This window comes from Branchiostoma lanceolatum, chromosome 2 (genome assembly GCF_035083965.1).
Source record: "Branchiostoma lanceolatum isolate klBraLanc5 chromosome 2, klBraLanc5.hap2, whole genome shotgun sequence".
In the NCBI taxonomy this organism is placed as follows: domain Eukaryota; kingdom Metazoa; phylum Chordata; class Leptocardii; order Amphioxiformes; family Branchiostomatidae; genus Branchiostoma; species Branchiostoma lanceolatum.
This window is the reverse complement of record NC_089723.1, coordinates 38899816-38921529: the sequence shown is the minus strand read 5'-3', so window position 1 is coordinate 38921529 and position 21714 is coordinate 38899816. Positions and strand designations below refer to the sequence as shown.

General features: G+C 42.1%; 1 protein-coding gene across 3 annotated transcripts in view; it reads right to left on the bottom strand.

Annotated features, from left to right (window-relative positions):
* Positions 1–21714, bottom strand: part of LOC136428991 (amyloid-beta A4 precursor protein-binding family A member 2-like) — an 87078-nt gene extending 65364 nt beyond the window's left edge. For all 3 annotated transcript variants that reach the window (XM_066418861.1, XM_066418862.1, XM_066418863.1), the window contains exons 1-5: positions 21596–21714; positions 6836–8071; positions 5822–6018; positions 2688–2843; positions 292–531 (exon numbers count right to left, since the gene is read on the bottom strand). In XM_066418861.1, the coding sequence (XP_066274958.1) occupies positions 292–531; positions 2688–2843; positions 5822–6018; positions 6836–8071; positions 21596–21659 (1893 nt within the window). In that variant the 5' untranslated portion in view covers positions 21660–21714. The remainder of the gene's footprint in view (positions 1–291; positions 532–2687; positions 2844–5821; positions 6019–6835; positions 8072–21595) is intronic.

The window sequence follows — 21714 nt, the reverse complement described above, 5'->3', positions numbered from 1 at the left end:
GAGTGTATACATGTATGTGCATTGTGTGTGTGTGTGTGTGTGTACATGTATATGTACATGTATGTGTGTACATGTATGTGTGTGTGGTGTGTGGTGTGGTGTGGTGTGAGTGAGTGAGTGAGTGAGTGAGTGAGTGAGTGAGTGAGTGAGTGAGTGAGTGAGTGAGTGAGTGAGTGAGTGAGTGTATGTGTTTGAGTCTGCACATGTGTGTGCCTCATTAAAATCTTAAGACATTGCTGGACAGACACCTGCCTACATTTTTACAGAGGTAATGAGAATATTTTAGCTCACCTTGGGTTCCATGGGCGCGTTGAGATCTGACCGGTTGGGTCTTCTGGGTGGCACGGGTTCCTCCACCCCCCTCTCTAGTCGTTCCCGCGCCTGACGCTCCCGCTGGATCTGTGCCTCCCGGAACGCACGCTCAATTTCTTCGTCCGTGTCCGGAGTCTTGTCGTCTTCGGGAGTGGGCGTGGGTTCGCGCATCACCCACACCGGCTCAGAAGGTGGCTCAGGCGAGTAGGGGGATGTCACCTGCGTTTGGGACACAAAGGTGATCAGGTCTTTGACTTTATTGGGATGCACAATTAGCTTACATTACAACCACCTATGTTTTGCCCTGTGTTTGCGGGGCTCGAAATTCATCTTTGGGAATAGGTGCACTGGTGCACCCAACTCAAAAAATTGGGTGCACAGAAAGAATTTTGGGTGCACCAGATAAAATAAAGTTGAATGTTCTTCAGAACATAATTACAAAGTTTAACGCTGCTGCCTTTCTTAAGAACTTCAATCTGTAATTCTATAGCTAACTTCAAAATTTCAAACAAATAATACATTAAATAAAGTACAGCAAAAAGTTATCATGCTGTTTTTTATACTTACATTTCAATAATATTCTGTATACTAGTGTACAATAGTACCTTAACCCTATAGGCTTCAAAAATATATAGGTGCACCAGTGCACCCAGAGTCAAAAATTAGGTGCACAGCTCCAATTTTGGCCCTGGTTTGGGACACAAATGTCATCAGATCACAAGGTGGTCTTGTAGCACCATAGGAAGCCGCTAAGGAGCCCATAATCTAGTCATTTCTTCCTTTTCCAAGCACCTACCAACATACTAAATATCATCAAGATCCATGCATCCTCGAGTTATGCTGTCCAAAAACAAACACACACACACCCAAAAACATAATCTTCTCAGTGTAGGTGACTATGCATACAAGATCAGCTTATATATGCACATGAATATACCATTTATGATGGTATAAACTCCACCATTACCTTCTGATACTGTTGAGAGTGTTTCTGATACTGTTGAGAGTGTTGCGCACTCCAGGTATTCTGTCATTCTGCATTGCTGAACAGGTTTGTAATGAGCGGATATGCAAAGTGGGTCCTGATCACAATGATCATACATGTACAATAGAAGACCTTGGTCACGTTACATTCCACCTCACTTATTCTCATCTATAATCACAAACTCATTAATGAATAATGTGCTAGCTCCAGTGTCTACCACAAGATGCCTGTTTTGTTTATCTTTAGTTTGCTCCATAATTTTCTTGCTAAGGCCACACCAATTTAATTTCTTGGTTAACAGAATTTTTTTTTAAATGCTAGATTGGAAAATCAACATGAAAACAGAATCTCAGAGGAAAGTTTGTACTTTGGTGCATACAGTTTCAGGGAGTGAACAGGGTCAGGTGCAAGTTTTCACCCCAGCCTTCTGTTTTAATGATGTCCTCGTGCTAAAATTTAAATTTAAAAAAACATTAATCAAGAAATTAAATTGGTATGGCCTAAGGTCCAAGAGCATAGACTCTAAATTAGGGAGACTTGATCAACTTAAGAGAGATGTATCGATGCTAACACCTTACTGAATTTATCAATCTATTATGTTTCTCCAACACAGTGGAAGGTATGGTAGAACAGGTGTTCCATGTCAAAGGTCATCTTTTAGAGGCCGCCATACTGTTAGAATGACTACTCTACGTCCACAGCAAACTGGTTGTAAGTACTAGTGAAGAGGTATAAGGCATAAAATCGAGCAGCTCTATCTATGTCATGTGCTCCCCCTACTGAAGTACCTGAGGTTTGCAAGCACATTATAAAGCTCACTAAAAGAAGTGGATCAACAAAATATTTTCCAAAAAGGGGCACAAGATTACATTCCTGTGCTTCAGTTTATCCTTTCAAAAACCAAGTTTAGATATGTCTATTGTATCTAGAGAAAGTTAGTAAAATGTTTTCTTAAGGCCTCTTTAACATCTTAAGGTGTAGATATAACAAGAAAACATGATAAAAGCAGAGGGCGGGAGGAAAACTTGAATATGTCTGTATTTACTCCATAGAATTGAGTGCACCAAGGCATGAACCTTCGTTTTCATTATGTTTTTCCAGTTAAGTATACAAAAGTGTATTTTTGAAAAATACGAAAACCAAAAAATTGGTGTGGTCTTGAAGGTAAAGAAAAATTCTTCATCATATCTATAAGATTCTGACTTATTACTCCTATGTTTGCTGGTTTACTACTTTATGTTACATATTTGTGAATGTATATGACTTGCCAAATATTTTTGTTTTGTATCCTGTTTTGTTATGATTTTGTAAAGGTCTCCCTTGGAAATCAGTTTTTGTAAGTAATGTAACTGAAGGGACTAAGGGATTCATAAATAAACAAACTCCTCACCTTCTTGCTCTGCGCGATGGCGTTCTGTATGTCCTTGAGTGCGAGGCTGATGGCTTCCCGCTGCACCTGGGTCTTCACAGGACTCCTGTCCTCCACCACCCCCGGCAGTCGCTGCCCCATGTGGTCGTACAAGTCCTCCTGGGTGTAGCTCTCCACCTGGGCACCATGGAAAGGAGGTTAGTAAAGGTAAAGTTAAAGCAGTCTTCACAGGACTCCTGTCCTCCACCACCCCCGGCAGCCGCTGCCCCATGTGGTCGTACAGGTCCTCCTGGGTGTAGCTCTCCACCTGGGCACCATGGAAAGGTAAAGGTAAAGTTAAAGCAGTCTTCACAGTACTCCTGCCCTCCACCACCCCCGGCAGCCGCTGCCCCATGTGGTCGTACAGGTCCTCCTGGGTGTAGCTCTCCACCTGGGCACCATGGAAAGGTAAAGGTAGGTAAAGTTAAAGCAGTCTTCACAGGACTCCTGTCCTCCACCACCCCCGGCAGTCGCTGCCCCATGTGGTCGTACAGGTCCTCCTGGGTGTAGCTCTCCACCTGGGCACGATGGAAAGGTAAAGGTTAGTAAAGTTAAAGCAGTCTTCACAGGACTCCTGTCCTCCACCACCCCCGGCAGTCTCTGCCCCATGTGGTCGTACAGGTCCTCCTGGGTGTAGCTCTCCACCTGGGCACCATGGAAAGGTTAAGGTTCGTAAAGTTAAAGCAGTCTTCACAGTACTCCTGCCCTCCACCACCCCCGGCAGCCGCTGCCCCATGTGGTCGTACAGGTCCTCCTGGGTGTAGCTCTCCACCTGGGCACCATGGAAAGGTAAAGGTAAAGTTAAAGCAGTCTTCACAGTACTCCTGCCCTCCACCACCCCCGGCAGCCTCTGCCCCATGTGGTCATACAGGTCCTCCTGGGTGTAGCTCTCCACCTGGGCACCATGGAAAGGTAAAGGTTAGTAAAGTTAAAGCAGTCTTCACAGGACTCCTGTCCTCCACCACCCCCGGCAGCCGCTGCCCCATGTGGTCGTACAGGTCCTCCTGGGTGTAGCTCTCCACCTGGGCACCATGGAAAGGTAAAGGTAGGTAAAGTTAAAGCAGTCTTCACAGGACTCCTGTCCTCCACCACCCCCGGCAGTCGCTGCCCCATGTGGTCGTACAGGTCCTCCTGGGTGTAGCTCTCCACCTGGGCACGATGGAAAGGTAAAGGTTAGTAAAGTTAAAGCAGTCTTCACAGGACTCCTGTCCTCCACCACCCCCGGCAGTCTCTGCCCCATGTGGTCGTACAGGTCCTCCTGGGTGTAGCTCTCCACCTGGGCACCATGGAAAGGTAAAGGTTAGTAAAGTTAAAGCAGTCTTCACAGGACTCCTGTCCTCCACCACCCCCGGCAGTCGCTGCCCCATGTGGTCGTACAGGTCCTCCTGGGTGTAACTCTCCACCTGGGCACCATGGAAAGGTTAAGGTAAAGTTAAAGCAGTCTTCACAGGACTCCTATCCTCCACCACCCCCGGCAGCCGCTGCCCCATGTGGTCGTACAGGTCCTCCTGGGTGTAGCTCTCCACCTGGGCACCATGGAAAGGTAAAGGTAGGTAAAGTTAAAGCAGTCTTCACAGGACTCCTGTCCTCCACCACCCCCGGCAGTCGCTGCCCCATGTGGTCGTACAGGTCCTCCTGGGTGTAGCTCTCCACCTGGGCACGATGGAAAGGTAAAGGTTAGTAAAGTTAAAGCAGTCTTCACAGGACTCCTGTCCTCCACCACCCCCGGCAGTCTCTGCCCCATGTGGTCGTACAGGTCCTCCTGGGTGTAGCTCTCCACCTGGGCACCATGGAAAGGTAAAGGTTAGTAAAGTTAAAGCAGTCTTCACAGGACTCCTGTCCTCCACCACCCCCGGCAGCCGCTGCCTCATGTGGTCGTACAGGTCCTCCTGGGTGTAGCTCTCCACCTGGGCACCATGGAAAGGTAAAGGTAAAGGTAAAGTTAAAGCAGTCTTCACAGGACTCCTGTCCTCCACCACCCCCGGCAGCCGCTGCCTCATGTGGTCGTACAGGTCCTCCTGGGTGTAGCTCTCCACCTGGGCACCATGGAAAGGTAAAGGTAAAGGTAAAGTTAAAGCAGTCTTCACAGGACTCCTGTCCTCCACCACCCCCGGCAGCCGCTGCCCTATGTGGTCGTACAGGTCCTCCTGGGTGTAGCTCTCCACCTGGGCACCATGGAAAAGTGAAGGTAAAGTTAAAGCAGTCTTCACAGGACTCCTGTCCTCCACCACCCCCGGCAGTCGCTGCCCCATGTGGTCATACAGGTCCTCCTGGGTGTAGCTCTCCACCTGGGCACCATGGAAAGGTAAAGGTTCGTAAAGGTAGTCCCATAGCTGGCTATAAAGATACAGATACAGAAGCTGGTGCGTTACACCAAAGGGCGGTTATACCGGCTATATAGTTACAAAAGCTGGTGTGCTTTGCCAAAGGGTAGTTATGTAAAAGGTCAAATTAAAGCAGTCGAACCTCAGACTGAGGATGGAGCATGGCCCTCTTTTGTTAGCTAGAAGTGCAATGTGGCTTTGCTACAGCTTGAGAATTTTGGCCAAGCACACCAAGTCACCCCTACTCTTCTCGATAAGTGTGTTGGGTTCTTTTATGTGCAAAGTTCTGACGCTTGAGGCTTATGCCTGAAGCTCCCTCATACACAGGGCTGCTGGCTATACATGTACATCACCATCCGAAATAACCAATGCAATTGCTTACAACATGTCCGACCCTAGGATCGAATGCATGCTGTGCAGAATGACTCATAAACTTTTCTTTTTTTTAAACGATCTCGCTCAATGCAAGGCCGTAAGAGGCCACTTCTCGGCATTGAACTAATGTGGCATAGGTGAGAGACAGCGGTGTTTGTTTTGAAGGTTTGTAGGTTGTATTCGGGGGGAAAGCAGTGGGCTGGGAGGGAATTCCAGAGTTTTGCAGTTCGTGGAAAAAAGCTGTTACTGTAGAATGACTTAGAGGCTGGAAGTTGTACAGTATAGTGGTGTAAATCAGAGGAGAACCTGGTAATACGCTGAAAAATTCTCTTGTGGTGGGACAAGTAGTGAAACTGGTAGCGAAACAAGTAGTGAAACTGGTGGACTGCTTGCAACTGAGCAAAAAATAATAACTACCTCTCGGTCCAACTCTTCTTCATCGTCCTGCGAGTCTTTCGCCTCCTCCAGAGGAAGCTGGTCCTCCTCCGCCGCATCTTCGTCGTAGTCGTCTCTCGGGGCTCTGATCCTGGGGGCGGGAGGCTTTCTCCTGCTCTCCGACTTGAGAAGCTCCACGTTGATGAAGGCTCGGTCGCTCCGCTGTCTGGAGTCTGAGTCTACAGAGAGAGAGAGGGGGGGGGCAGAAATGATTACTGTGATTCTTGATTTGTAAGGCCACGCCAATTTAATTTCTTGGTTAACGGATTTTTATTTTCCCAAAAAAATTTAAGAAAAAAAAATCATGAAAACAGAAGGCTTTTTTTCCAAAAAAAATTTTCTTTTGGAAAATAAAAATCCGTTAACCAAGAAGTTAAATTGGTGTGGCCTAATGGTGACTTAATTTCAGCAACTTTGACGATCACTAAGAAATAGTTTATTGATTTTTTTAAAACCTGGCAGCACAAATGGCTGAAGTGTAGTTTTTCTTCTTCTTGTATCCCTAATTATTTTTGACCATTGAGGCTGGCACCACAAAAATCTGGCAAACTCAGCTTTCTGTTTTCCTTAGTGTTTCACTTAGTGTCAAGCCTATCCATTCTCTGCTATCATCCACCAATCTTTTCCGTTGCCTACCTTTCTTCTTCCCTGAAGGGTTCCCTACATGATAGTTTTGTCTAGTCCCAATGACAGGGACACAAGGCTGTATCCCTTCAGTTTTCTTCGGATTTTTACAGTAAGTAATAGGTATTCTTTGAAAAGTAACATATTCAAAAAACGACCCTTGTGTGTGTTCTCACTGATCCTGACCTCTTGATGTAGATACCATAATCGACGATGTAGATACTATTTTAGACCATTTATATAAATAGTCTTTGTAAATATTGTTCTTGATTTCATTCTGTCCATGTCTAAATGAGATTAAGAAGCAAATAATCAATTAATTACTCAATTAAAAACATTAAGGTAACATGACAATGAAGAATTATAACATACCTGTTCCAGCTTCGCTGACGAGTTTGCTGCAGGCAGCATTGAGAACATCACCCGTGGCATCTCCCTGAGCTGTCACCACATTTTCACCATCCTCACTGTGTACAGCAGGGTCAGATTCAACCTCTGCTTGCCCTTGAGGCACAGCGGTTTCTGCTGTGCCTCCTCCGTCTTCATTTTCCTCAGGAGGCACTTCTTCTTCCTCTTCTTCTTCTTCATCAGCTCCGTTTTCGTCATCTTCCTCTTCTCCATCCTCTTCAGCCTCTTCTTCTTCTTCTTCTGCCTCTTCTTCTTCCAAGTCCTCCATCTCTTCATCATTTTCATCTTCCTCCTCCACTTCCTCTTCCTCCACCTCATCAGCATTTTCTTCACTGGCTACAGCTTGTATACTGTCCTCCGGTTCATCATTCTCCTCTACAACTTCCTCTTCAGGCACATCCTCCTCAGCACCCTCCTCCTCCTCTTCCCCATCACCTGGCACATCAGCATCATCTGTGTCCTGAACTTGTTGTGCATCTTCTGGCTCTGAACCCTGACCTTCAACCTCTTCTTCTTCTACCCCTTCACCTTCAGCTTCCGACCATTGCCCTTCGATCTCTTGATCATCAGGTTCTGACCTCTCACCTTCAACTTCCTCATCTTGGTGCACATCCTCCTCAGCCTGCTCTACTGTCTCAGGACCATCCTCCTCCTGCTCCGTACCGGTACCCTCCGACTCCACCACTTCCCCGTCCTCACTGGTGTTGTCCTCCAGGTTCTCCGGATTGTCCTGATCTGGCTCTTTGGCGTCCTCGTACACCGAATGGTCAGACTCCAACTCAGGATCGATCTCGCCTCTTACCCGATGTCTCGGTGACTGGTTCTCCTTGGGCCCCAGCTGCTTACCCTCCGCCGCTGACTTTGTCTCCGTAGCCAAGCTCCTGTCTAAGTCTGCCTCCGTGGAATCGTTCTCATCTAACCCGTTACTGACAGTCTCCTCTTCCGTAGGTTCTTGACTGGAAGTCCCCTCCCTGGATGCGGTATCCATGACAACCTCCTCCGGCTCCGAATGACTGGTCGCTTCGGTCGACACATCGTTACCGTTCAAAACTGACTGCTCATTGGCCAACTGTCCATCGTCGTCGTGGTTCTGTTGGTTTGCTTTCCCGCCTCTCTGGCGTCCTTTCCCGCGACGCCCAGCGCGGCCGCCCCCGCCAGCTCCCTTCGTCATGTCAGTGTTCTGCTTTGCTCCTCGCCTTCCTGTGAACAACACAATTCAACAGGACTTAGTACTTGTAATTCAAAAGACTACTGGTGTCATGCTATAACAACATCTTGCACAAATCTTTGTATATAACCGAAGAGATGATCGGGTATAGGAGATTCTTTTTACACAACCAGGTAATCTCACCTGCTAACGTTTCGGTCTGGATAAGGAAGACAACACCAGTGATGAACCGAGACAAGGGGGGATACAAACTTAGCCACGTTTAGGACAGTGTTTTCACCACAAAAGCGCCACCTACATCGGCTACTTATAGCGGTGTGAAGCAGTACTCCATTCAGAAGTTCTGATGAAGGTGTCTGACAGACACCGAAACGTTAGCAGGTGAGATCTCCTATACCCTATATTCTATCAACCTGATTATTTTCGGAACATGATCCCCTGCCAACGTTTCGGTGACTGCATGTCACCTTCATCAGGACAAGACTAACTGGTTCTACTTTGCACTCGGTCACATTGCAGCAGTGACACATATCCGAGTGAAGGATATAGGAGTTTCTTTTTACACAACCAGGTAATCTCACCTGCTAACGTTTCGATGTCTATCAGACACCTTCTTCAGGGCTTCTGACTGGAGTACTGCTTCTAACCGCTATAAGTAGCCGATGTAGGTGGCACTTTTGCGGTGAGAACACTGTCCAACCTACATTGGCTACTTATAGCGGTGAGAAGCAGTACTCCATTCAGAAGCTCTGAAGAAGGTGTCAGATAGACATCGAAAGGTTAGCAGGTGAGATTACCTGGTTGTGTAAAAAGAATCTCCTATATCCTATATTCTACCAACCTGATGAAATCATTTTTGGAAATATCTGAGTGAAGTTTTAAGTAGAAGCAGTAGCTTGCAGAAGCAAACTTCATTTCCAATGTATTACTACTGTAATTGTTTCAACCGCAAACTTAAACTTAACTCTGTGAATAGTTTCATCAGCTTGGTAAGTCACTGAATAAAAAGACTCTGTTTTACATAACCAAGTGTTTTATTCCACCAACGTTTTGGTGAACATCTGTCACCTTCTTCAAGGCAATTCTGACTGGTTCACATAGCAATGCATCACAGGTGTCGCTGCTTATATGATTTAATGAGATGCATTCCCAAACGCAACGTATTTACATATGTACAATCATAGGGGGGTGACATTAAACTTAAACTGTTTGCCATTAGAAAGATGCATAGATGCATGGAAATTGTTGGTAGGGACATATCACTATCAGGTGTATTCTTGCTGACATTGGACATGCCTTGTTTCTAAATCTGTATCTGTATCTGTATAGCCGGTATAACGGCTCTTCGGCGTAACACACCAGCCAATGATCTGTGCTGCTTCCATGTTTCCCTCTCCCCTGTGACCTTATCACAAACACTTTGCGGCTAATTTTCTACAAGAATTTACAATGTACCCCTTCCCATTGCTTTGCCTTCAGATGTATTCTGGTTGAAACTGGACTTTCCTATGGTTGATCTCCTGTGCAGCTTAGAATGTTTTTGCATCCCCAGTGTACTCATTAGTTGAATCTGTCATTTCAAGCTTACAAAAATATATTTTCATGTCATGAAATTCAGATTTTTGGGACAGACGGGGGTGAAATTATTTTCTGTCCCAACAGCTAAATTTCCATCCGGGGACGTAAGGATGGGTCCTGGTGTAGTTGAAACTTGACTTTCCTATGGTTGATCTCCTGTGCTGAAATCATACTTGGAGGCAATTTTATAAAGATTTATATCTTCACTTCCATTTGTTTTGCCTTCAGGTGTATTCTAGTTGAAACTTGACCTTCCTATGGTGGATCCCTTGTGCTGCTTTGTCTCCCTTGTGACCTCATTAGTTGAAGCTGTCATTTTAAGCTTACGAAAAATATATTTTCATACCGTGAAGTTCACATTTTTGGGACGGACCGGGTGAGATTTTTTCTGTCCCAACAGCTAAAATTTCCGTCCGGGATGGATCGAGAGATGGGTCCTGGAAACAGCCCTGATTCTAGTTGAACCTGGACTTTCCTACGGTGGTTCCCCTGTGCTGATTCCCATGTTTCTGTCTCCCCTGTGCCCTCATTAGCTACACTCCGCGGCACATATGCACGCTGACAAACGCTCATCAATTTTCCTCGCTTCTAACGCCTGGCCACCTGGGTTGGCCCGAGAGACAGGCTACCGTATCTTCATTTACTTTTGCGGTGGTTTTATTTCGCAGTAGGATGAAAAAGAGATTTTGGTGGTGTTAAATCAATGGTTTATTTATTTGTGCAAAACGGCACGGTGTCTAACAATAGGCTGAATTATTGTCAATACATTACAAAATGTTGAAATTTGAATTTGCAGTTGACACAGTTCTGTATGACAGTAGTTATACAAGGGAGACATATTCAAGGCACCATGAATTCCAGGGGGAGAGAACACCACACAAAAACGGGAAAATAAAACCACCGCGAAAGTTTTAAGTTTTACAGTAATTCTGCAGATCAGACATGATACTGTAGCTTCCTTTCCTTTCCTTGTGGTTTTATTTTGAGGTTGAAGGGAAAAAGAGGGTTTTGCTGTGTTTTAAGTTTGTAGTTGAAACAAGTCTGTAGTAATGTGGTCAAAAAGGAAGACAAATATTCTGGTGTCATGAATTTGCGGTGGACAGTTCACCACAAAACCATGAAAATAAAACCACCGCTTAAGTTTTAAGTTTTACAGTAATTTCGCAGGTCAGATTTCCGTGATCATTCGAGGGAAGGCAGCTTGCTCACACTTACAAGGTCAAACGAATGACATTCTCGCCGGGGCTCATTTGCATGTAGGTTACGGCAAAGCTTTTAAGCAAGGAAGACAAGATTTGTGTTGCTTGAATAATCCTAGTTCTGAGGGCAATGAGGACAGTCTCAATCTTTAAATACAATGTCCTTTTTGTACATCGCTACAGCAAGAAATCTGATATACAATGATTGCTGTTTTTTCATTCCTTTGTTTGTTTGTTTGTTTGTTTGTTTGTTTGTTTAAACATTTGTATATTAATAAGAAACTCAAATCGACCGGTAAGCTGCTTTCCATTGAGGTCATGAGGCAGCACATTATCTAGTTTTGTTTTGTCAGAATTACCCATCAAATATATTTTCATAAAAGTAGCTTTATTTGAGGGAAACTTGCATGGTGACAACTATATCTTACCATGTATTTGTATATTTCTACAACAATGATCATCTGTTCAGGTTTTTTTCCTGGTAAATATTGATAGTAATATCCTTTGTTTGGCCAAATATTTTGCTGGAGCACCAAACATTTTCAGGTTGGCAGCAGAGGCACACCTAGGTCAAAAAGCTAATGATATGATTGTCTGGAGGATTGCAAACCAACACATGCCAGCTAAAACATGACCGCAGGATACCACATTCTGAAGAAAGTATAACATGACCCTCCTGCTTAGCAGGTTACAAATTACAACAGTTAGGAGAAACATTTGGTTTTATAATGCTGCTATCAGAAATCCTACGACACCATTACTCCAGCGGCTAGTGCAGCCGGGAAGCCAAAAGGTCATCTCATTTGTCAGCCTTGCGGAGGCTGAAAGCCTGTGTGTATGTACAGGGCTCGCAATACTGGGTGCGTATGTAATTTTGTGCACCCAAAATTGAATCTGTGCACCTAATTGTTGGCTGCGGGTGCACAAGTGCACCTTGATATTTGTGTAGAGTTACGTATGCAAAGGTACTATTGTACACTTGTAATATATGACATTAACAATTAAATAAACAAACATACAACATATTCTTATCTATGTGTCAGATAAGATGATAAAACCTTTACTGTATCAATTGTTTAAATTTCAATGTCAGCTATGGAATTTGGGTCAAATGCAATTTTTCAAAGCACAGAGCTGTGTTGCTAGGTTTTACTGCCATATTCTATCTCATGTGGTACACCCAACATTTTGCACATGTTCCCAAGTATGAATTTTGAGCCCCGTCACCATAGCCGGTTTGCCAAAAGGTCATCCCATCCCTCAGCCTTGTGTAGACTGAAAGCCTGGGTAAATGCAGTGCCAAGTGTTCAATGGACACATGCATGGATAAGCATCATCGGTTCAGCGGAAGGCTGTATGCATAACCACCAGCATTTCAGCACTTGGGACATAGAATGCAGCTTTTACAATGGCTGCCTTAGGCCACACCAATTTAATTTCTTGGTTAACAGAATCTTTATGTAAAATTCTAGCACGAGGACATCATGAAAACAGAAGGCTGGGGTGAAAACTTGCACCTGACCCTGTTCACTCCCTGAAAACGTGCACCAAAATACAAACTTTCCTCTGAGATTCTGTTTTCATGTTGATTTTCCAATCTAGCATTTTCTTTAAGTTCCATTAACCAAAAAATTAAATTGGTGTGGCCTTAGACATTCCTACTTTAGGCCACATCAAGGCATTTCCTAGGTTCTAGGACATTTATGGTGAAAATATAGCCAGTACACATCATAAAAACAGAGGGCAGGGAGGAAAATTTGAACTTGACTGTATTCACTCCATAAAACTAAGTGCACCAAAGCATGAACCTGGTCCTCAAGCTTTGTTTTCTTGATGTCTTTCCAGTGAAGCATATTTTTTAGAAAATCTGAGAAACAACAAATCAAATTGGTGTTTCCTTAGGCCACAAGTTATTTTCCTGGTTCTCAGATATTTCTTAGCAAAGATTAAACAAGAGGTCGTGCTGGAAACAGAAGGTTGGGAGGGAAACTAGACTTACTTAGAAAGAGAAACTAGCATCTGACTATATTCACTTCCTGAAACTAGTTATACACTTCACATTGAAGTGTCAGAAAAGATAATAAAACCTTAGTAATACACAGCATATTCATATTACCCAGAATGTTTCCCCTAACTCTGCACCAAGAATGGCAAGATGTACAGAATTTCCCAATCTGACTCATCTTTCATGTTCATCTTTCAGTTCAACAAGATATTTCTCAATCTGAGAACTGACAGGGTATGAAATGGGTACTTTACTGGCACTGCCTCAAACTACACTCTAGGCCTTCTTGAATAGTCCTTCTTGAATAGAGATCTTTATGGGCACAATGCCCCAGTTTCTAGATCCCAATGATGGCTGATATGCCTTCATTATGCTATGATTCATTCTTAGTGCTATGATAAATATTCATGTATTTCTGTTGCTTCAACCTAAAGCATTCTGCATGACATACACTTGCACTCCTTCAAGGCTTGTTGAAATTGTGACCAGTAGAAAAATATCTCTGCAGCGAGCTAAATTGGTTCGAGATCACTTTTCATTTTTCACAGTCATACAGATGGTGGCATTCCACATTCAGGTCACACCTCAATAGTGCATGATGTATTTACAATGATGTAATTAGCTAAGTTACCACACAGAAAAGATGACTGCTTCACTAAATAAACACATATAAAATCATCCAGGTATAATTGTACATGTGCTATCTCTTAAAGCAGTGTTTAGTTTAGATACAGAGGAACCTCATACGTTAACCAAATCCAAAACACAAACACCTAAGCTACATGCCAAGCAAATCAGCTCAAATGAATGTACCCGATCACATCAAAAGACAGCTCAAATTGCACAGAAGGTTGTTTGATTAGCACTGAACACACTAAATACTGCATTTCCATCAGGTCCACATTGGGATACTGTACAACTTTGCATTTTTGTACACCAAAAAAGCAATTACTCAAACAACTGGATATGATTTTGGAAACGGTCAGACGTTTCAAGTAGCATCCACTACTTTTCGTCAGTGACTGTGAGCAAGATCAGTTGAACAGCAGGTTTATAACCACGAACTATGAATTGATATGCAAATAAGGAGAAGACAAATTTTCAGATAGTCCAATAGAAAGCAAATTAGACAACTCAAGACAAGGTTGAAGTAAAAGGGGACAATTTGCATTTTTGTGGTGACCTCTACGAATCCATGACACCGCAAATACAACATATTTATCTATTTATCTATTTCTTGGTTCAGCGTGTACATGGGTTGCTCATATAACATATGCCATACACCATAAGTCTCCCTTGTAATTTGTATCACTACTGTACTACAAAATTGTTTCAACCGCGAGTTCAAAACACCACAAAAACCTTCTTTTCCCCCTATACATGTAGATGAAATAAAACAAATGCAAAAGTATACAAATTTACTGTATTTCAATTGCAGAGTGAATGTGATGATTTCAAACTCAGTCATCTCTGCTAACATTTACTGGTCGTAAGATTTAAGCGTTCGCAAAAGCAACCATTATGAAATTGGGTCATCAGCAGCATAAAGGTACATTCTATCAGCACTTTCATCAGACTTGTAAATCATTTAAAAGTGTAGAGGTTTACAAAATGGGTAGACTAACATCTAATAAATATGATGTCCTTCTGGCTTGACCCAAATACGACAAGTAACATCTACTAAGTTAACACAATTCCACCAGGGTACATAATTCCGCCACCCTGAAAAGATACACCCAAACAAATCTCCAACCCAACATCACCCAATACATTCTTGTACATCTAAACTGTGCATACCTGGGGGTGCTACACTAGAGATCTCTCAAACCCTCTGTTTTTCAAAGTGGCGGATTTATGTAACCTGGTGGATTGATGTTAATGGAGGTTACATGACCATCTTGAATAAGACGTTATGTCTGAAACTAAATTGTGGTCATTTATTTTCATGCTATCGAGGCATTCAAAGGTCAACCGAAATGCCCTTCTTGGTCCGAGACACTATTCATTCCATAAAAACTGTCAATACATTAAGGTTACACAAATTTATTTCCTTGTTTCTTGGACATTTGAAGGTTAAAGGGCAGGGGGAAAACTTGGATATGACTATATTCACTCCATGAAACTGAGTGTACATGTATCAAGGCATAAACCTAGTCCGAAGGCTTCGTTTTCATGATATTTTCCTAGCTAAGTACATTCTTTTAAATATAAGACAACTCAAAAATAAAATTGGTGTACCCTAAGAGACCTCAGATTAACTTTAAATATGAAAAATCCTATGTGATAAGAGTAACTAAATAACTGAGCGATTTCATGTGATCAAACACATTTGTATGTAGTGCATGTAGCACACAAACCATCGACGTTAACACAGGAATATCATAGCTATACATTGTGGGATACTACTGGATGATATGAAATTGTATATTGACATTGTAGACCATAAACCTATATAGATATACATTATGTACTGTACAAGTAAAGCAATATGACCTAGACTGAAGACTGCATGTTCAAATGGCGTGTAAGTTTTATCACCCAATAAACAACCCAAGCATCTTACTGATGCTATTACAGATTTCATGTGCAAGCACATTTAGATAACATATTGTGATTGTATTGGAAAATAGGACGTTCATACTAGTTTCAATTCTTTTTTAGAAGATACAGATCGGAGGTTACTGTTTTCTGGGGGAAAGAAGAATGTGTCTCTGCTATCTGTTAGATATGGTTTTAATCTCCCCATTGATTTTTTTATGCACAGAAGGTTCGTGCCATATATCATGGAGATATGGACACTATCTCAGGATCACGATACTCCACATGAAATATGGTGCGATGGGAATCTGCAGGAAAATGGAGTAACATTCATTTCAACCACAGGGCTGGAAATACTGGGTGCATAAACACTTTTGTGAACACCCAAAATTGAAGCTGTGCACCAAATTTTTGACTCTGGGTGCACCTAGAAAAATTTTGTAGGCTACAAGATAAAGGTGCTATCGTACACTAGTGTAAATAATATTCTTGAACTTTAAGTATCAGCAAAATGTATTACTTGTGTAAAATTTTGAAGCGAGCAGATTAGAGATTCAAGTTTGTAAGACTAGTAAGAGAGCAGTAGGGTTAGCAATCATGTTTTGATGACATAGAATTTCTACTTTATTTCATGTTGTGCACCCAAAATTCTTTCTGTGAACCTAAATTTTTACAGTAGGTTACGTGCACCAGTGCACCTATTCCCAAAAATTAATTTTGAGCCCTGTACTAGAAAGCAGTCAGTAAATGATTTTGCTGATAAATTGCAGTATATTTGTGTCTGTGAGCATGCATCTGCAACTACAATTACAAAGCACATAATCCACTCACTATGCAGAACGTAGGACACTTCATCATCATCACTGCCTTCAAAGAAAAAGTCAACCCTTGTTTAGTTTATTCTGTCTACAGTCAAACCTGTCTATAGCGGTCACTCAAGGGACTGGCCAAAACTGGCCGCTAAGGACAGGTGGCCGCTATGGAGAAAATGTTGATTAATGATGACCACGAGTGACACATATTTTCAGTACCCACTGAGATACATTTATTCACCGTACAGTACACATGTAAACATTGCATAGGTAAGTCACATTTTAGAAAGTCGATTGTTGTTGCCACCTAGTTAGTTAAGAACAAAATACATGTTGCTCAGTTGCCACTTACTTTTCGTTTTCGACCGTTTTGAAACATAAAATCGTGGCGATAGTTTTCCTTAGTCTGTTGTTGTTTCACTTGCCGCTTGTCATTATCAGCTTCTACCATTATGCTAATAGGGTACTCAGAAGAAGGTCGATCTTTTGATGGCTTTATTCTTTTCAGAAAATTGCAATAGACCAAATTTTACATCATATTAATGTTATTAATATTCTTGTAAAGCTTTTGGTAAAGTAATTATCCTCAGTGATACTTTGCAGCAAAATAAATTTAGCGCATTATACCTCCGAAACAGTGGTGTCTACCGTTGACCTTTGTGCTGCCAACCTCCTTGGTGCTGCTGACTATCAGCGCCATTTTGAAAATTGCGCGAAACACGTTTTGACTTTGAGCACCGGGGAAAACGGATATTGGGCCGGCATTCAAACATTTCCCGAACTTACTGCATCAGCTACATGTGCGAGTTGTATTTTCCAAAAAGCTGCCGTAATATTTGTCCACTCGAAATGCACAGAAATGGTCAATTTTGCTACGATGTACAAACGCAAGCCATGTGAAGAAATTATACTGACTTCTCGTCAAACCATGGATTTTCTAACAAAGATAAAACATTCTGGTTTTCTTTATTATCATCCTATCCAGTTGAATCCACATAAATTTGATAACTGCGTGAAAAAATGAAGATTTTGAACCCGGCGTGCGGTGGCGATGCGGCTTCTACCGGCGCGCCGTGACCGTTACCGACAGTGTTACTGTACTCGGGGGACTGAAAATCGTCTGGCCGCGACCGCGTTGGACAGGTGGCCGTTATAGCCTAATTCTTAATGCTTATGTCAATGGGAAAAATCCAAGGGACCGACAAAAAGTGACCACTATGGGCAGGTGGCCGCTATGCAAAGGTGACCGCTAATTCAGGTTTGACTGTACATGTAAAGCCCCTGTCACACTTGTGCGTATAGCCGTTGCTTGTGAGTTGCGCATTGACATTTTTTCCATACGCCGCCATGCGCACAATACGCATTTCACACGCATCCCGATCGATTTGTGTAAGTTTTATGTACGCCAGCATACGCACAATATGGCCCAGTAGGTATGATAGTTTCGGGTATTAACGAAATTACGCTAATACGAAGTTATTCGTTATAGATATTTTTCGATTATTTTAATGTACATGTATGCGTGAGGCACATCTAACATGTGAATAATGAAATGTGAGTCACCCATTCGTCAAAATCATTCATTATTACTGACAATAAACATGAATTGAACTATAGGTAAAACACAAAAGATGCATCTTCTTGTAATCATGTGACTTTCATCTATCTGTATACTAAGATATCATCAAGGCATAATCAGTCTCCATTTGATTGACTGTGACTCATATCAGTAAGCTACTGGGTATTAAGTGTCTCCCATTCCATCATAATGTAGGAGAGGACAATGTAGAGGATAGAGGAAGTGAAATCCAATTTCGGGAATAGAGATTGAGTGATACACCACCCTCTGTAATTGGGCTGACAATATTTCTGGCTTAACTATACATAAGCACATTAATATTGGCGTCAATTCATGATGGCACCATCTCCATTTTATCAAAGAGTAAGATCGAATTTAGTTGGTACATTGTACAGTCAAACCTGCCCAAGAAGACCACTCAGGGGACCAATAAAATCTGGTCTATGTGTAAAGGTGGTCACTATAGACAGGATTCTTAATGCTCATGTCAATGGGAAAATTATCTAAGGGGCCACCGAAAAGTGGTCACATTGGCCAAGTGGTCCTTATGTAGAGGGGGTCACACCACAAAAAACTCCCTTTCCTTAGAATACCGCTAGACAATGGCACCACAAAAGTATATGGATTTACAGTATACATGTACATAAGCTATACAGTTGACCCAAATCCAGTGTCAAGTGTTGATGAAATAATATGAATACGTCATGAGCATCATGTATTTTTCTACGCCTTCCCCTCTCAACATCATCTCCCCACTTGTTCATTCCCTACATCGAACTATTTTCTACAAGGAACCCCCCGGGGTACGTAAATCATCTTAATTGTGCGACTGGTTTCCGCTTGTCAAAAACACTCAGTCTGAGTGCCTCAAAGACATCCCACTGTGACTTACAATTAGATATTAGGTTAAATACCTCGTATTGAGAACTCTACTCAACCTGAATACTAGTGGTATACCAGTAGTTTTACATTTGCATTTCAAAAGCCATTTTCATTTGGTTACACTCTGCAAAATTTAGTCAAAAACGAGAAAAGATTGCAGGATTGGTATTGAGAACTCTACTGAAAACCTTTATACATTAGCAGTTGTTTTAAATTTGTATACAAAAAGCCATTTCATTTGTTTACATTCTACAAAATTTATAACAGAGATTCCTATCAGGATGCTAGGAATGTGTTAGGGCAGTCTACCATTAATAAAATCTGACTCCGAAGTCAATCTATTGATCTTAAGTGACATGAATCGAAGTTGAAAGTCTTTTAAGGGAATATCTTTAGATTTACAGACTCTGATCGGGATCTCTACCGACAGGATTGGCGATTCTACCAGATCGCTATCTGTTCCCTGACGTGTACATGTGGACTTGCTGTGACCCTCTGTGACACGGTTCCCCTACATCTATCAACCAAATCACATAATCTCCGCACACGTCAGCAAGGCACAATAACGTATGCCTGCTTTCTCTCCATTTCACTTTGGTCGCATGGATAAAATATAAAAAATCTGATCTGAGCATTCCAAAATGTTTTAAATCTAATAAATGCGGTAGAAAAAACATGCTTTAATTACGTTAACGAGCTTTGGCCATGACTTAGGTAAAACCTCGACCATGATTGGGAGGTAATGAGATCTCACCCTGATTGAATCTATACCTGATGGATATAGTCCGTACGTCTGATCTTGTTGCCTATCGATTCTGTGGCTTTGAACGTCCAGCAGACCTCACCTCCGCGCCACACTGTTCGCGCCCTGGAGGATTCGGGGCATTTCTGTTCCAATCAACGCCCACATTGGCAGTGATTGCGCCATGTATCTTTCCATGCATTATTTAGCGTCCAGCGACATGCACACTGCCATGTTTGTGTGAAACTTACATGTACAATTCATCGCCATTCGTACTTACTTACTGTAAGTTACTAATGCTTTTAAATGTGTTACATAAACAAAGGTTCAAACCAACACAAAAAAATTGTTTTTTCCAATGGTCGATCTGTGAATTTCTCTTAGGACAAGCATCCTATAGGATTGTCACGAGGCTAAAGGTTGGGAAGAATTTTTATGAGAACAAGTCTGGCTTTGAAGTTTAGATGCTGCACATTTCATAGGTGTTCCACCTACATGTAGATTCTGAGAACAATATAGGTGACCATGCTTGTCAATCTCTAACCAGGATTGTTCTACAACACAATGAGGTACAGTTCAAAGACAGTTAACAGGGCTTGAAATTTAGTTTCGGGAATAGGTGCACTGATACACCTTGCCTAAAAATTTAGGTGGACAGAAAAAAATCTTCTCTTCAGAGATGAAATCTGAAATTCTATGGCTAGCTTCAAACAAGTGATATATAAGAAAGGCATTAGTCTTTTTTTTTCCGACACTTTTACGAATGTAACCCTAAACAAAATACCTAGGTGCACCCAGTCACAAATTAGGTGTACAGCTCCAATTTTGGATGCACAAAAGTGCACATGCACCCAGTATTTCGAACCCTGGTTAAGACAATGTTTTCTCAACATACACTGTGTGTGTTAATTATTTTTAGGGTGAACAATAGTTTTCAGCCTCCTTGGTTTTATTCTTGAGAAACTCAACAAGGATCTGATTTTATCAATTTCGCTTCCAAACAACCCCTCGGTCTGTCCTAGAAGGGCACAAACAACTCAATAACATAGACCAGCAGCTGGCAAAAATCAATATTGGAGAATTAATGTATTTCTGAGTATTCAGTAATACTTTATTATGTAAAAACAACCATGATTTAACTGCGGTGAAATGGAAAGACTTGATATGGAAAGGTTAGCTCAAATTTCTAATTTTTTTTTACACTTTAATGTCAAGAATATGCTGTACACTAGTGTATGTATGTATGTAACCCTGCGCAAATATCTAGGTGCACCGGTGCATCCACAGTCAAAATTGAGTGTAGTTATATGCACCCAGAATTTCGAGCCATGTAAATATACACGTAGTTGTCAAAACAAACATAATTATTTACGCTAAAATAAAATGTATACTTTAGAAATTGAATGAAGACCAGTGCATCCACAGTCAGAAATTTGTGCAGTTATGCACCTAGAATTTAGAGCCATGTAAATATACATGTAGTTGTGGTCAAAACAAACATAATTATTTATGCTAAAATTAAAAATATATATTTTAGAAATTGAACGAAGGCCAGTCCACCCACAGTCATCTATAAATGTGGCGTGCACAGCTTCAATAATTTTTGGGGTCACAAGAGGGCATATGCAGTGATGCACCCAGTATTTCGAGCCAAGTAAATATCGATGTGGTGAAAACAAACATGTCTGTTTGTGCTAAAATCAAAGGTACATATAAAAGAATGATAATTGAATCAAGACAACATCAATGAAACGGAAACTTCCCACAAACAAAAGTGACTATATCCGCTTGGAAGCGACACAGGAAGTGCCGATTATCATGGCCATATCATGGCAGACGACGTTTCTTTCATCGTAAATCTTACAAATATTGACATCCACGGCGCACAAAAACACCGCGAGCAACTCATTTTCATAATCTCTTGATCACAAAAATGTCTCCACGAGGAAAACTGATCGTATCGTGAAATTTAGGGGAATTTCGTGAATGTTATCGGCCTGATAAAGTTGGAGTCGGAAAATGTCATTTTTTGGAGATTGCAGACGACTCAGGTGAGCAATCAGGGGCAACACCTGAAAATCGGAGTCGCCGCATTCTCGCACGAATTCCAGCGGTCTAACAACAAAGCTGGGCGTCAAAGATCGCTCTATGGCTTCTTCATACCCTCTTGTAGCTGTGGACTGAATATCTAGGCGGGAACCAAAGAGAAAGGGCGACAAACCTGCGTTTTTTCGGCGATTCCCCCGATTACCGCCGCCACTGTCAGCCATCTTGGTTGATGACATCACCTGTCAGCCTCGGTTTGGAACACCCTTCGTTGCTGTACTTCTGAGGCCATCC